General features: G+C 37.0%; 1 protein-coding gene across 1 annotated transcript in view; it reads right to left on the minus strand.

The window, feature by feature from the left end:
* Positions 1 to 14,208, minus strand: part of LOC130091481 (citron Rho-interacting kinase) — a 100,415-nt gene extending 86,207 nt beyond the window's left edge. Inside the window, exons 1-4 of the mRNA XM_056259386.1 lie at positions 13,904 to 14,208; positions 7,628 to 7,732; positions 7,390 to 7,533; positions 7,191 to 7,310 (exon numbers count right to left, since the gene is read on the minus strand). Coding sequence (XP_056115361.1) covers positions 7,191 to 7,310; positions 7,390 to 7,533 — 264 coding nt within the window. The 5' untranslated portion in view covers positions 7,628 to 7,732; positions 13,904 to 14,208. The remainder of the gene's footprint in view (positions 1 to 7,190; positions 7,311 to 7,389; positions 7,534 to 7,627; positions 7,733 to 13,903) is intronic.
* Positions 14,209 to 14,980: the final 772 nt, after the last annotated feature.

Consider the following 14,980-nt stretch of genomic DNA (forward strand, 5'->3'; position numbering starts at 1 on the left):
ACTTTTTAAGAGGTAGTATTCGAATCATTCACTCAACTGATTCATTTAAACATACAGATTTATTAAAGAACGACACAAGTGACGGTCTTTAAGAGAGAGTAATTCGAATCATTCACTCAACTGATTCGTTCAAACGTGCCGATTCATTAAGGAATGACAAGTGACTTTTTAAGAGGTAGTATTCGAATCATTCACTCAACTGATTCATTTAAACATACAGATTTATTAAAAAACGACACAAGAGACTGTTTTTAAGAGGGAGTCCTTTGAATCATTCACTCAACTGATTCGTTCAAACGTACAGAGAAAAGAAACACATTGCTCAGAGAAAAAGCAGTTGTTCCTGCTTTGACTTTATTTGGAAATATTTTTCTTGCCGGAGCAAAAAATAGACAAAGTAACTGTAAATATTATGTCTAAAACGTATGCTATTTAACATTAACTTATTGAACTATTGTAAGACTGGGAAACTGGTTGAAGATGGAAATTAACATTTGGCCTTGTAAGAACTGGTTGGAGACACTGTCTTGACCACATGGTCTATTGAAACAAAGGAACTTGCTGAAATAGCATTCGACCTCCCCCTCACGCAGTCTCACCTGATTTACATTTCACCCAGTAACAGCTAAAACTCACATAAGAATATATATATGGTTTAATGTGAATGATTATCATTGAGTATTGTGTTTAGTATCATTTAAACTGTCGCAGGGTAAGTGATACATATGTCTCATTTCCAAATAAGTAAAACAAAAGGAAATAAGGTTTTTAAGAGTTTAGGGATATCTGGCACACAAATGAATGTGGTCTCCTACTCCCAGAAGGTGTGAACTCAATGCTAATTTCCACTGTTAGCAAATTGTACCATGTAAATCAACTTCGGCCCCCAGTAAGTCTGGGGGGATGAACACAGTAAATTTCCACTGTGAATACAGGTTTACATATGAAATGAGGTCTGGCTATTTAATGGAAGGCAGCAAGTGATCGTGGCTTTTTCTGTATTTCAGATAGCCCGTGAGGTTTAGCTCATGTAGTTCTTAAATGTTGGGTTTGCATCTATTTCTCTTATCCTAGAGCATTTGATGTTTTGTATTGATGATATTTGAACTGATTATGAAATTGGCATAATACTTTTACCTGACATAATAAATTGTTATATTTGATTATTCTAACAGACTTTGATATTATTTTCATTGGAGTTAAAAGGAACAGTCAAACATTAACGTATACTTAATGATGCACAGATATCATTGAAAAAACACTTTCATTTTATGGAGTCAGATGAAAAGAGTTAATACATAATAAGATAATGTATTGCATTTAATTAAAAATCCCTTTGCCATTGGAAGAGACGGAACGCGCATGTGACCTTCACCGCTAATTTGAATGCCGCCCTTGGATTGAATTAGTCGGACTTACACTATTTAAAAGTTTTTACATTGCAAGTTCACATATGTTACAACAATTTAAGTCCTTACAGACTGAGTTACACATTAATAATGCATACTGAAAACAGGACATGTAGACTATGCGGCAGAGTTTGAAAGCATCAAACTAGTAGCAAAGTCCTGCAGAAACAAACTAACAGTTTGATCAAATCTGTAGGATAAAACGAAAAGTGAACACTTAATTTAAAGTCTGATTGCTGCTAATTCGAGACCTTTGCCAGCATGTCACGACAGCATTTCCACTGCATCTGCAACATCCTTCACTGCTAGGTACCATTTTTGTCTCCATGGCAACCGCAGTGCGATGGAGTCTGGCTCTGGGGGAGACGTGCGAGAAGCGGCAGAAAGCAGGCTGTTTTTCTATCATGTTCTTACCTTCACAATCTCATTCTTCAGTCTTACGTTCTACATCACTTTACTCATGGCTATAAGTGGCCATCGCTATTTCAGATAGTGTTTCAGAAGCTGAGACGGACAGAGTTCATTTGTATTATCAGCAGGGGTCTTACTAGCAGAAGCTCTATAATAATAAATAATCTGAGAAATCCGTGAAATACTCCCCCCCCCCATCGTGGATCATTAATATATAGACATAAATTAATGAACCACGATGCACACACAAAAACTTTCCCGAAACCTCCGGTTATGTCATTCAGACTTACAGAAACCACTGCATTCAGACACACACAACGAATCCAGTTCCTTTTCCAGATCTAAAATCAAACACCTCCACACTCTATATAATACAAAATCTTTTATTTTTCCATGCATCCAGTACAGCAGCATGCAGGAGTCATTTCTAGCTTTACATTTAATTTATAAATCTCATTTTTATAGTCATTTTTTTATTATTTAAAAACTAAAAAAAAGACACTGTTTTGCTTGTATTGTGTGTTTGTGCTATGCTTCTGTACAATAAATGACATTTACAGTGATTGCAATACAATTTCTTAGTCTAAAATTCTCCAAAAACAAGTCGATAATACTTTAAAATGAGTTTCCAGTATTTAACATTAGATAATGCATTAACTAAAATTGTTAGTTTATGTTAGCTCAGGACTATTAATTAATATTAATAAATACACCTTTTAATTTTTTTAAGTAAATGTTGAAATTAACATTAAGAATAATACATGCTTTAGAAGTAGGGCTGGGTATTGACACATATTTCACATTTCAATTCAATTTCGATTCACAAGCTTGAATTTGATACAATTCTGATTCAATTCGACTCAAAAATCTCTCTCACCTTATGCTGTAAACTATTCAGGAAGTCAGTTAGGCTAAATTATTATAATATTGAAGGTTAAAATTGGTTTGAATTAGTGCTGTCAAATCGATTAATCACGATTAATCGCATCTAACATGAACGTTTTTTGTTTATATAATATACGTGTGTATATATTATTATATTCATACTGTATATGTGTGTATGTATATTTATGCGAGCACACACACACACATACAGGTGAAACTCGAAAAATTAGAATATGGGGGCAAAAGTTCATTTATTTCAGTAATTCAACTTAAAAGGTGAAACTAATATATTATATAGACTCATTACATGCAAAGTGAGATATTTCAAGCCTTTATTTGTTATAATTTTGATGATTATGGCTTACAGATATGAAAACCTTTTCACAATATTCTAATTTTGAATTTGGGGTTTTCATAAGCTGTGAGCCATAATCATCAAAACTATAACAAAATAAAGGCTTGAAATATCTCACTTTGCATGTAACGAGTCTATATAATATATTAGTTTCACCTTTTAAGTTGAATTACTGAAATAAATGAACTTTTGCACCAAATTCTAATTTTTCGAGTTTCACCTGTATAATATATACGTATAAGTATAATAATATATATAGGCCTACACACATTTATTATATAAACAAAAACTTTTATGTTAGATGCGATTAATCGCAATTAATCAATTTGACAGCTCTAGTTTGAATAAAAAAAAATGTAATTGCACACAATGACGTTTTTATAATAATAAAGTTCAACTTTATAATTACATAATTATGTTTCTACTCCAATTCGTTTTTTGGTGGCTGACTGGCTGTCATAAAAACTCGACAGATTTATTCCAATATACATTAAATATTGAGGAACAGAGAACAATTAAAATGAATTTGTAATATGGTGCATATATTTAGCAAAATGCTCCTCTCTAGAGTCCTCTTCTAGCTGACTATCGAGTTTACGGTCGCTTACATTTACACACAAACCGCAACTTTCAGACGCCATCTTTGTTTTTCTAACTCAACTGTCACAGAATGGAAAGCACAGGATTATGGGATATTGAAGGCAGTGAAGGATACATCTGTGCTGCCTTCAAATACCAATCAGATGAAGGAATCTCAGGAGACAGGAAGTGAAGCGCACATTGGATGCCTTCCTACATTGGAACGCGTCCTCCGAAGACATGATTTGTAAGTCTTCGGACACAGCCTAAGGCCCTGTCCCAAATGGCACACTCCGGACTTGTGGACTTCCTCAGAGTCCACACTTCGGTGACGTCATGTAGTGCAGACCTATAGGGCCCTTAGCGCGAGTCCGCGAGGGCGCATTGAGAGGTATTTTTGGGACAGACTCGATTGTCACGCCGGAAACAGGAAGACGGTCTGATTGTTGTTATGGACAGGAGCTGCAGGTTCGGGGAAATATGCTGCCTATTGTTGTTGTGTTTACACATGACTCAGTAAAGACCTGACATTGTGTTCTATTTATTTAATGAATCATAATGCGATCGCATTATTCAGCTCGCTATTATTAGCCTATGTTTGAGACATCAACCACTGGTCGATGATCATAATGTTTGTATAAACTCGTCATAAAAACCGTAATGATAATTACACTTAAATATTTTCTTCTCAGCCATGTTAACAATTGTCCGTGAGCAAAATCTCCTGCCATCCGTCGTCTGATTGGCCTTCCGCAAGGATTCCTGGGTAGTTAAAGTGCGTGGAGCCTGCGTCTCTGCGGACTTCGCGGAAGACCGCTTCAAGGGTACACAGGGGGCGCTGCTGAGCACACTTCAGAGCGTTAACATGCTAAATGGGACGGCCTACAGACTCGTAGACTCGGCGAGCACGCGCAATTTAAGTCCACGAGACCGAAAGCCCGCATGAAGTGCGCCATTTGGGACAGGGCCAATGTAGCGTGTGCTCAGTTCTCATTTTTGCAAATCATACATTATTACAAGGAAAAATATTAACACACGAGGTGTCCATGAAGATGTGAAAAAATAGGCATAAATCTAGCTTACCCATTTACCCAAATTATTATAAGCCTGTTTAACCGAAGCTAATTTGGGTGGGTTTCTCCCGTCCCCATACAACGTCACTTCTCTGTGTTTTACGGCCCTGACGAGAACGTCTGTCTCCTCGGCTGTGAACCGCTGCTGGCGCGCGCCTGGAAAACCCGCCATTATAATAGCAATCCGCCATGGAACAAGCGTGCCTGCTCTTAAAGGGAATGTGAAAAGACGCTCTGATTGGTTTATTGCACGTTACGCCCAAACCACACCTATGAGTAATGTAGCGACTTCAGACCAACACATTTTAGATTTGCGTCGGACACAAGAGTAATTTATCCCGCCGGTAAAATAGCAACAGCGCTTGAGATCCGCCCACAAAGTTACTTGCGTTTCGCGTTTGATACTCGCGTTTCAGATCGTTAAAATAGGGCCCATATTGTTTACAAGCTGTTTTACTGACATCTTTCCACAGTTGAAACACTGATTTGAGCGATTACATGAGACATGATACGGATTTCGGTAAGTTGTACTGTATCTTTTAGCATACCTTCTGATGTTCATTCATGTTAATTTCATGCTATAACTAGTAAAGTATATTATATATATTTATACCAGTATGATATTACGCTGTACCCACATTGGACCAGCTTTTTGGAAAATTAATGGATGGATGATTCAGCTGAGGGCACCACTCTCACAGTGCATTATGGGTATTCTCTAGCCGTCGAGTGTACATCGGTTGTACACTCATTTTTGCGGTGCATTGTGGGATTAAATGAGTGCACTCGATAACGTTTCGGACACCACTACAAATGGCTGTACCCTCAAATAATGCCCTATTTAATGGTATCCACCTTATTCCTGCGTTTTGAATTATGGGTGGCACTTCCGGTTTGGGGAACTTCCATTCAAAAAGGCTAAAACTAATCATTTCAAATCATAAGGTTGCCCTACAAATAAAGCTGATCCGTCAGTTTGACTGGATGAGCTGTCAATTTTCCTTCATGATTTATTTTCAGACATCATGAGAATAACGTTATACTTGGTATTTTAACGTGACATGTTATAACAAGAATATCTATGGCAAGAGCTCTTTTCAGTCGCTGCTTTCTTTTCCTCATGATGATTTTTATTTTTTCCTTTGCAATCCGCTGTAAAAGTATGAAAAAGGACAACATATACGGCACATCTGTGGTCTGTTCTCCCGAATTTAATTTACGATATTCCATTAATAATTTACTGGAATGCACGAAGAATCTCTCGTTATTCTCCCTTAAATCCTCACGTCTCTTTCCAGGTTTGTTTTCACAGATAAATGCAATTTATAATCTGTCAAAATGACCGAAATCACTTTGATATAGTGTCACGTAATGCTGAAGTTAATGAACATTTTTGATTAAGGCTTGTTATACAATACAGATATATATTTGTCTACAACAGTGATATTTAACCAAAGACTAGCGCTTTCGGGGCTATTTTTGGTCTGTTGAAAATACCTTGTTGATTCTTTTAAACTTTTAAATTTCATTTTAATGTTCGATGGTTGAAGGGTGAGTCGATTAATGTCATCTCATTGTGACACTTTTTTAACATATTGCGTTCATAGGGTCTCATTCATGAAACATTCGTAAAGTAAATATGAGAGTGATTTGCGCGTAAAGAGACCTTCCCGAAAACTCATCTCCTGATTCACAAATACTTCGTAAACGTCAGATGTGATAGTGAAATGTGTGTGTGTGTTAATGAATTCCAATCAGTCGTAAATGGGACACGCGTGCACGCTCATTCTCAATTACCATAAATCCCGCCCATTAAATCCGACTGACAACTATATATGGGCATCATATTATGACACCAAACAAAGGATTTCAACATGTCTTCTCAAAAGCGAAAGAAAAAGAGAAATTTCTCAGATGCAGAAATCGAAGTTTTATTATCAGAAGTTCGTTCAAAACACCACATTTTATTTTCAAGCGTAGGCTACATAGTGGCGTATCAGGTCCTAAAGAAAAACAAGCTTGGCAGCATATTACAGATGCAGTTACTGGAGTTTCATCTGCTAATCAAATTACTATATATAATATTTTTTCAAAATGCTGTGTAAATATGTACCCGATTAAGGTGAATTAAAATGCAGCCTGAGCAAAACGTTCGGATGTTAAACTCACTATTTACGCGTGGCCGGGAGCAGGTGTAGATTTCTTTCGTACCAACTAACATTTGGAAAATATTTACATTTTAATGAATCCGAAAATTTACGCCAGAACCACTTTACACAAGATTTACACACAAATTCGTTCTGCTCGTGTTTCATGAATGAGACCCATAGAGCGAGCCTTTCACTGATCGTTTACAGCTTAACGGAAGTTACACCCATAATTCGCGCAAAGCGTCATGGGGCGTAGGAATAAGGTGGATAGAGGTCGATTCCAAACACAGCCAATACGCTGAAATGAAAAGGTGCATCGAATCCGAACCTGTTCTTTGATTTCCTGCAGTTTGTTGCTCTGTTCCCGTATATCGTGCAGCAGCTGCAGAGCTTTATCATCCTCCTGCGACACCTCCATGCGGGCCTGCTCCAAACTGCGCTTCAAACTCTGAAATGCACACACAAACAAAAATAAATTAGTGCAATTCAGATCACGGCACATTTCCACATCTGGACAGTATACCCACACTGCACTCTGTGATGTAGGTGGCCAGGTCTTGTTCTAAAATGGTCCTCTGGGTTTCTGAAGCCTGAAGCTCCACGTCTTTCTGCTGCAAAACTGACTCCAGGTCCGACATCTTGCGCTGCACTTTTGAAATCTCCTGTTCCATCTTCCAAAACAACAAGGACAATATGCACACGCCTGAGGGATTGAATTATCCATAAAATAATATAAGGCTTCACTGTGTAGTGCTGCAGACGTACCTTTATATATGATTGTCTACGCTTCCTCTAGCAGTCTGAAAGCTTCGGCTCTAAAGCTCTTGTTCTCGGTGAGCTGGTAAGGCTGAAAGACGAGGTCTGAATAAACTTTCCCTTTCTAGAAGAAATAAAGTTGAGAAAAGCAACAAGAAACCACATTTAAACTTTAATTATACCAAAACAAATTGCTTGTATAGTAAACTAAACAAAAAAATTAAGCCAGCAGATTTGTAAATTGATTAAACTCTTCTGCGCAAATCTCAGAAGCTTCAACAATATGAGTACAAACAATAAATAATTAAACACTGCAATTATAATATTGCACATGATTTGACTCCAAAAACAAAGAGAACTAAAAGGCAAATCAGAGTAAGAGAGAAATATTATGCCAGGACACATTTCACTTCCATTTATTTTATCATCAAACTAGATTTTTACACAAGCTGCACAATTTGAGGAATCGTTCATATACATTACTGTTTAAAAGTTTTGGGTCAGTCAGATTTTTTTTTAAAGAAACATATTTATTCAATTAGAATGATTTCTGAAGGATCATGTGACACTGAAGACTGGAGTAATGATGCTGAAAATTCAGCTTTGATCACAGGATATAAATTACATTTTAAATTATATCACATAGAAAACAGTTATTTGAAATTGTAATAATATTTCACAATATTACTGTTTTTACTGTATTTGTGATTTAAAAAAAATGCAGCCTTGGTGAGCAGAAGAGATTCTTTCAAAAATATATATTGACCCCAAACTTTTGAACAGCAGTAGATGTAGCACAAGCGGCACAGGGAAGAGTTCATGAACAGCATTTCTCTGACATAAAACTAAACCAAAATAATAATAATCATCTTGCACTGATCATCTTGAACTTTTCATCTAGTCAAGTGCTCTCTGGTTTCTAGAACGAGAACATACCGAAATCCTTACTGCCATTTTGCTTTCCGAATCCCACAAAACTGTGTGCTGTACGTGCATATGAGCTCAGCACGGAGTGTATAGTGCGGTCTATTTTTAACAAGCCCAATCATATTAGATATGCACAGACTGTTTCTAACTGCCACTCTCGACTTGGCATCCTTGGAGATGGAGAGAAAAAATGAACGACAGAAGAAAAGAGCTCCTAATAAAAGCACAAGCATCTCTACTCCTCCATATCATTCCCTCTCTCTCTCTCTCTCTCTCTCTCTCTCTCTCTCTCTCTCTCTCTCTCTCTCTCTCTCTCTCTCTCTCTCTCTCTCTCTCTCTCTCTCTCTCTCTCTCTCTCTCTCTCTCTCTCTCTCTCTCTCTCTCTCTCTCTCTCTCTCTCTCTCTCTCTCTCTCTCTCTCTCTCTCTCTCTCTCTCTCTCTCTCTCTCGCTTTCAGTAGCCTGAAGCTTTACAATTCAGCGTTAGGAGGCTTATAGATTACAAAACACACACACACACACACACAAAACCCAAAAGATGCTTATGGAATCGTTTTCCAAACCCAAAGCAGCAGAATGAACTCATGTTCACATTCGCAGAAACGTGCAGCCTGAAGGATCACACACACACACACACACACACACACAACAAACATGTAAAACCTGCTGAAAGTCCCGTGACTCAGTTTCAAACGTGCGCTACAGACTCAAACCCGTGACTACAGGTGTTATAAATACACACACTGCACATCCAATGAGTGTATCACATCCTCGCATGTACACAGGTGTTATTTATGAGATTAAACTATATATGCACCATCAGTTTTTACTGAAGTCTAAATGCCCCAACAATGTCCGTGCATTAGATCAAGTGTATCTGTGTGTCTCAAAGGCTGCAGGGTCTTTTCTCTTCACTTTTCTGTGAATCAGCTGGTGTTTTAGTGTGTGTTAGGTGTCTAGCAGAGGAACCACATTAACCATGAGAAGCACATTATTAACTACGAACATGATTCACTACATTAAACTACATTCAAAACGAACTTTGATGATGATGATTTCAACTATGAATATGAATTCTGTCTGATTTTCATTTGAAGTGTTGAAGTGAACTAATCTGTGGTCAAAGATTATCACATATATGGTGAGAGGTGAACATGTAATACAGTATTTCATGATTTTCTTCTCAAAATGAACACAATCTGCATCCACCATAAAACATACTGTATAGGTTACATAACCAGAACATGCAAATGGTCATGCAAAAATATGATTATACTTCTGAAGCCAGCTGGATGCATAATTTAGTATGTAGAAAATCAACACAGTGTTTCAAGAGGAGACATGTTTTAATTATTCTGATCTCTCGGCTAACACTGATCTCTTGGGGAGGGAGAATAAGAGAAATTCAGCTGTAAAGAAACAGGAAACTAAACAAGAAACTCTGACCGAAGGGGGTGAAAATCACAACCGTTCTCAAAGCAGAATATTTTTCAAAGTTCTGACACACTGACATGCTGAAGGCAAGAATGAATATTAACTCACTGATCTTGTAACATCACGTGAACAAGAGCTCATCTGATTGACAGATGAGGTCATCAGTCATCATATTGATATGTTCAATATCTGTACAACATGTCTAACACTTGACTGTCATTTTTTTAAATGGCTAGAACTAATTAAATAAATAAAATTACCAAATGAAAATAAATAAATTCAATGAAATAAAACAAAATAAAAAATATAATGAACTAAGTGCTGAGTGCTGTCAAATCGATTAATCATGATTAATCGCATCTAAAAGTCTGTGTTTATATGTTTGTGTGTGTGTGTGTAAATATATGATCGCGATTAATCGATTTGACAGCACTATAATGAACACATTCAAATAAATAAATATTATAAAATAAAAAATAAATAAATAAATAATTGTGATTAATCGATTTGACAGCACTAATGAACACATTAAAGTCAATAAATTCCATAAAATAAAATAATTAATTGCGATTAATCGATTTGACAGAACTATAATGAACACATTAAATTAAATGAATTCTATAAAATAAAATAATTAATTGCGATTAATCGATTTGACAGAACTATAATGAACACATTCAAATAAATAAATAAATAAATAAATAATTGCGATTAATCGATTTGACAGCACTATAATGAACACATTAAAGTCAATAAATTCTATAAAATAAAATAATTAATTGCGATTAATCGATTTGACAGAACTATAATGAACACATTAAATTAAATGAATTCTATAAAATAAAATAATTAATTGCGATTAATCGATTTGACAGAACTATAATGAACACATTCAAATAAATAAATATTATAAAATAATAAATAAATAAATAATTGCGATTAATCGATTTTACAGCACTATAATGAACACATTCAAATAAATAAATATTATAAAATAAATAATTGCGATTAATCGATTTGACAGCACTATAATGAACACATTCAAATAAATAAATAATTGCGATTAATCGATTTGACAGCACTATAATGAACACATTAAAGTCAATAAATTCTATAAAATAAACAAAACAATAATACATAAATTGAACCAATTAAAATAAAATAATAAATTCAATAAAATTAACAAAATAAAATAAATAAAATTAACAAATTAAAATAAATAAATAAATAAATAATGAAGCAAATTTAATAAATACAGTAATAAATTATGCACCAATTAAAATAAATAAATAATCAAACAAACAGTTTTGAGTGATCACTTAAATTTTAACCAGACGCACTTGTGGACGGACAGACAGACAGACAGACAGACAGACAGATAAACAGATGCACAAACATCCACATGCATGCATCAGGTATCACTGAGTTCATTCACACCAATAAAGTGACACTTTCTGTTTGTAAAGATAACAGTCAGTTTCTCATGCTCGACTCTATAGATGCCGTCTGAGCTGCAGTCACGACCACACCAATCCCTTTACCTGATCAACACTTGTGCGTGAGTGCTCACATTAATCACATTGTTATTTCTCAAAAATAATATTCAGTTATCTCTCTCTGTATGTGTGTGTGTGGGATCGTGTTTGGGAGCGGATGAAAAGCTCTCGAGGATTACTGAGCGTGAGCATCACGACACACCGCAGGCTGCAGCATGAAATCGTCTCACTGTCAAACTTACACTTTCAGACAGCTCTGCATTAATGTTAATGTGGATCACAGTGTCCTTAAAATCACTGCATATCATTAATGCTATTCAAATACTGTATCAGAATCATGCAATACTGATCTCTGCATACTGAGCCTGTATAACATATTGTGTCGATTTTGTCTAATAGAGGAAAATCCAAATTATGACAATTTAAAGTTTATTAGGAGTGTTAGCTGGTTTAGGATTATGAGAGCAATTAAAACCTGAACTGACTAAATATACTATATTAGTAGGTTGTTTAACAAGGTTTAAAGTCCCAAATGTTGATCTGTTTGCTTCGGCATGTGTTCTTCTGAAACTGAGCCAATCCAGTGTGAGATTCAGACAGTTTAAGTGGCTTAATAACAGCTTGAGAGACAGAAAGACACGTTTCCCCTGAAATCTCCAACAGCCGGATTAAAGGACTTCACGTCAGCACTAACAGAAGGAGGTAAACACAGGAAGTGATGCGTTATGGGCGTGTCCGAGCTCATCTTTTTGGTAACTTTTTTGTTGGCCATTCCGAATTCAACAGAAAGTGTCAAAAATCATCTGCTTTTGTTGATGCATGTCCCTCCAGAAATGCAACCAAACTACATTATCGAATTCTTTCCGATGAGCTTGATTATAAACAGAAAAACATTTATATGAGTCTTCAGTGGCAGTAGAGAGAGAGAGAGAGAGAGAGAGAGAGAGAGAGAGAGAGAGAGAGAGAGAGAGAGAGAGAGAGAGAGAGAGAGAGAGAGAGACAGAGACAGAGACAGAGACAGAGACAGAGAGAGAGAGAGAGAGAGAGAGAGAGAGAGAGAGAGAGACAGAGACAGAGACAGAGAGAGAGAGAGAGAGAGAGAGAGAGAGAGAGAGAGAGAGAGAGAGAGAGAGAGACAGAGACAGAGAGAGAGAGAGAGAGAGAGAGAGAGAGAGAGAGAGAGAGAGAGAGAGACAGAGACAGAGACAGAGACAGAGAGAGAGAGACAGAGACAGAGACAGAGACAGAGACAGAGACAGAGAGAGAGAGAGAGAGAGAGAGAGAGAGACAGAGACAGAGACAGAGACAGAGACAGAGACAGAGAGAGAGAGAGAGAGAGAGAGAGAGAGAGAGAGAGAGAGAGAGAAAGTGAAGGGATATGCTGTTTCCATAGAAATACGTCAATTCTGTCACCTTCTTGCTACTCTTTTGCTCATACATTTCTATTTCACAACACACCCACATACTCTATCTGAACAGCGCACAGACCTGAACACAGTTACCAGAACTACACCGCCAGGAATCAATACATATTTGATTTTCCTGCTGAAAATGTGAGTGGTGCAAAACTTGCTGTCACGATGCCAGTGTTGGCATTGCTATGCGGATGCTAGGGTCAAAAGACTCGGGTCTCTCCTTTGGGATTTTTCCACCTGTTTTAAGTTCCAGCAGGGGAATATAATGCATCTGAAAGTACCAGCACACCTTGATTTGAGGAATCATTCACGTCTGGAGAACAAACGCTGCTCTTATACACTCAACACTAATACTTAGTGTTAGTAGTTTGATCAAATCCTTACAAAATAAGGCAAAATGAAGGTTGGTCGTGCTTTCTCTGTCGCTGGTCCGAAATTGTGGAATAATCTGCCACTGGATGTTAGATCTTCCTTGCCTCTAAATCCATTTAAGGACCGCTTAAAATCATATTTGTATTCCTTGGCATTTTAGTACATTAGTACATGGATGTTTTTATGTTTTGTCTTGTTGTTCTTGTACAGCACTTTGGAACTAGCCTGTCAGGTGCTATATAAATAACTGAACGAAACGAAACGAGAGTGGTTGTGTTGCGCTGTAATTTCTAATGATCAGTGCAGTGGTGCTGTTCTCCAGACCTGGTGTCATGACACACTCTGAGAGTTCACACGCTGACAGTGTTGGCATCTGTGTTGGCACCAACAGTCTCTCTGCACCCATCTGAGACGCCACCTGGACGTAATCTCAGCTTTTGTAAGGTCACAAATGACAATATGCAACAAGGAGTCGCATTTATTTATGATCCTCAACCGCAAACTGAACTGCAATGCCATTGTTTACACAAACAAAGCCAAGATCAAACAAACATCCTTAATCTCTCTCTCTCTCTCTCTCTCTCTCTCTCTCTCTCTCTCTGTGCGGTTGTTAACAAACTCAAATGCTGTCACTGATACTCACCCTAAAGGAGCCACGCTTGAGCTTGTGTTCTGCTGAGGATCCACTTTAGAGAGGGCAGGTCCGCACCAGGGAAGCCCACGCGAGTTGAGTGGTCCTGGGCAGCCATGAGCTGGGGAACGGGCATCTGTGGCTGGAGCTTTCTGGAGGACTCATCCTCGGAGAGTTGTGCCGGAGAGCCGGATCAGATACACTTGAGTGGGAAGAGAGAGAAGCACTGAGACGAGGAGGGAAGCGAGCAGTATCCTAGAGAAGACAGTGAATCGTGCACACCTCTCTCTCTCTCTCTCTCGCTCGCTCACTCTCTCTCTCTCTCCACTGCAGAAGCTCTCTATAATCACAGTAATACAAGCAGACTGACTCACTGTTGAAACTGCTGAAGCTCTCTCTCTCTCTCTCTCTCTCTCTCACACACTCTCTCTCCCTCTCTCTCCCTCTCTCTTTCTCACTCAGAACCGATATTTATCTTTTATCCCCACATGTGATTCCAGTTTAGACATTTTGTGCCTCACTGCTTCTGCCCATAATTATTTGATTTCCATATTTTATATTCTGAGAAAAATCTATCTATCTATCTATCTATCTATCTATCTATCTATCTATCTATCTATCTATCTATCTATCTATCTATCTATCTATCTATCTATCTATCTATCTATCTATCTATCTATCTATCTATCTATCTATAGTATATCTATCTATCACTCTGTTCTATCTGTCTATCTATCTATCATCTGTCTATCTATCTATCTATCTATCTATCTATCTATCTATCTATCTATATATCTGTCTATCTATCTATCTGTCTGTCTATCTATCTATCTATCTATCTATCTATCTATCTATCTATCTATCTATCTATCTATCTATAGTATATCTATCTATCACTCTGTTCTATCTATCTATCTATATATCTATAGTATATATCTATCTATCACTCTGTTCTATCTATCTAAACAGAAAGTCAGATAAAAGCTAGATAAAATGATTGCACTATTTATATGAATATTGATATTGCATTCATATAATTTATAATCTGCTAGGACATACATAATAATCTTAGTATGACGACATCATTGA

The sequence above is a fragment of the Rhinichthys klamathensis genome, unplaced genomic scaffold (genome assembly GCF_029890125.1).
Source record: "Rhinichthys klamathensis goyatoka isolate OS25496 unplaced genomic scaffold, OSU_Roscu_1.1 h1tg000167l_1, whole genome shotgun sequence".
Lineage (NCBI taxonomy): Eukaryota > Metazoa > Chordata > Actinopteri > Cypriniformes > Leuciscidae > Rhinichthys > Rhinichthys klamathensis.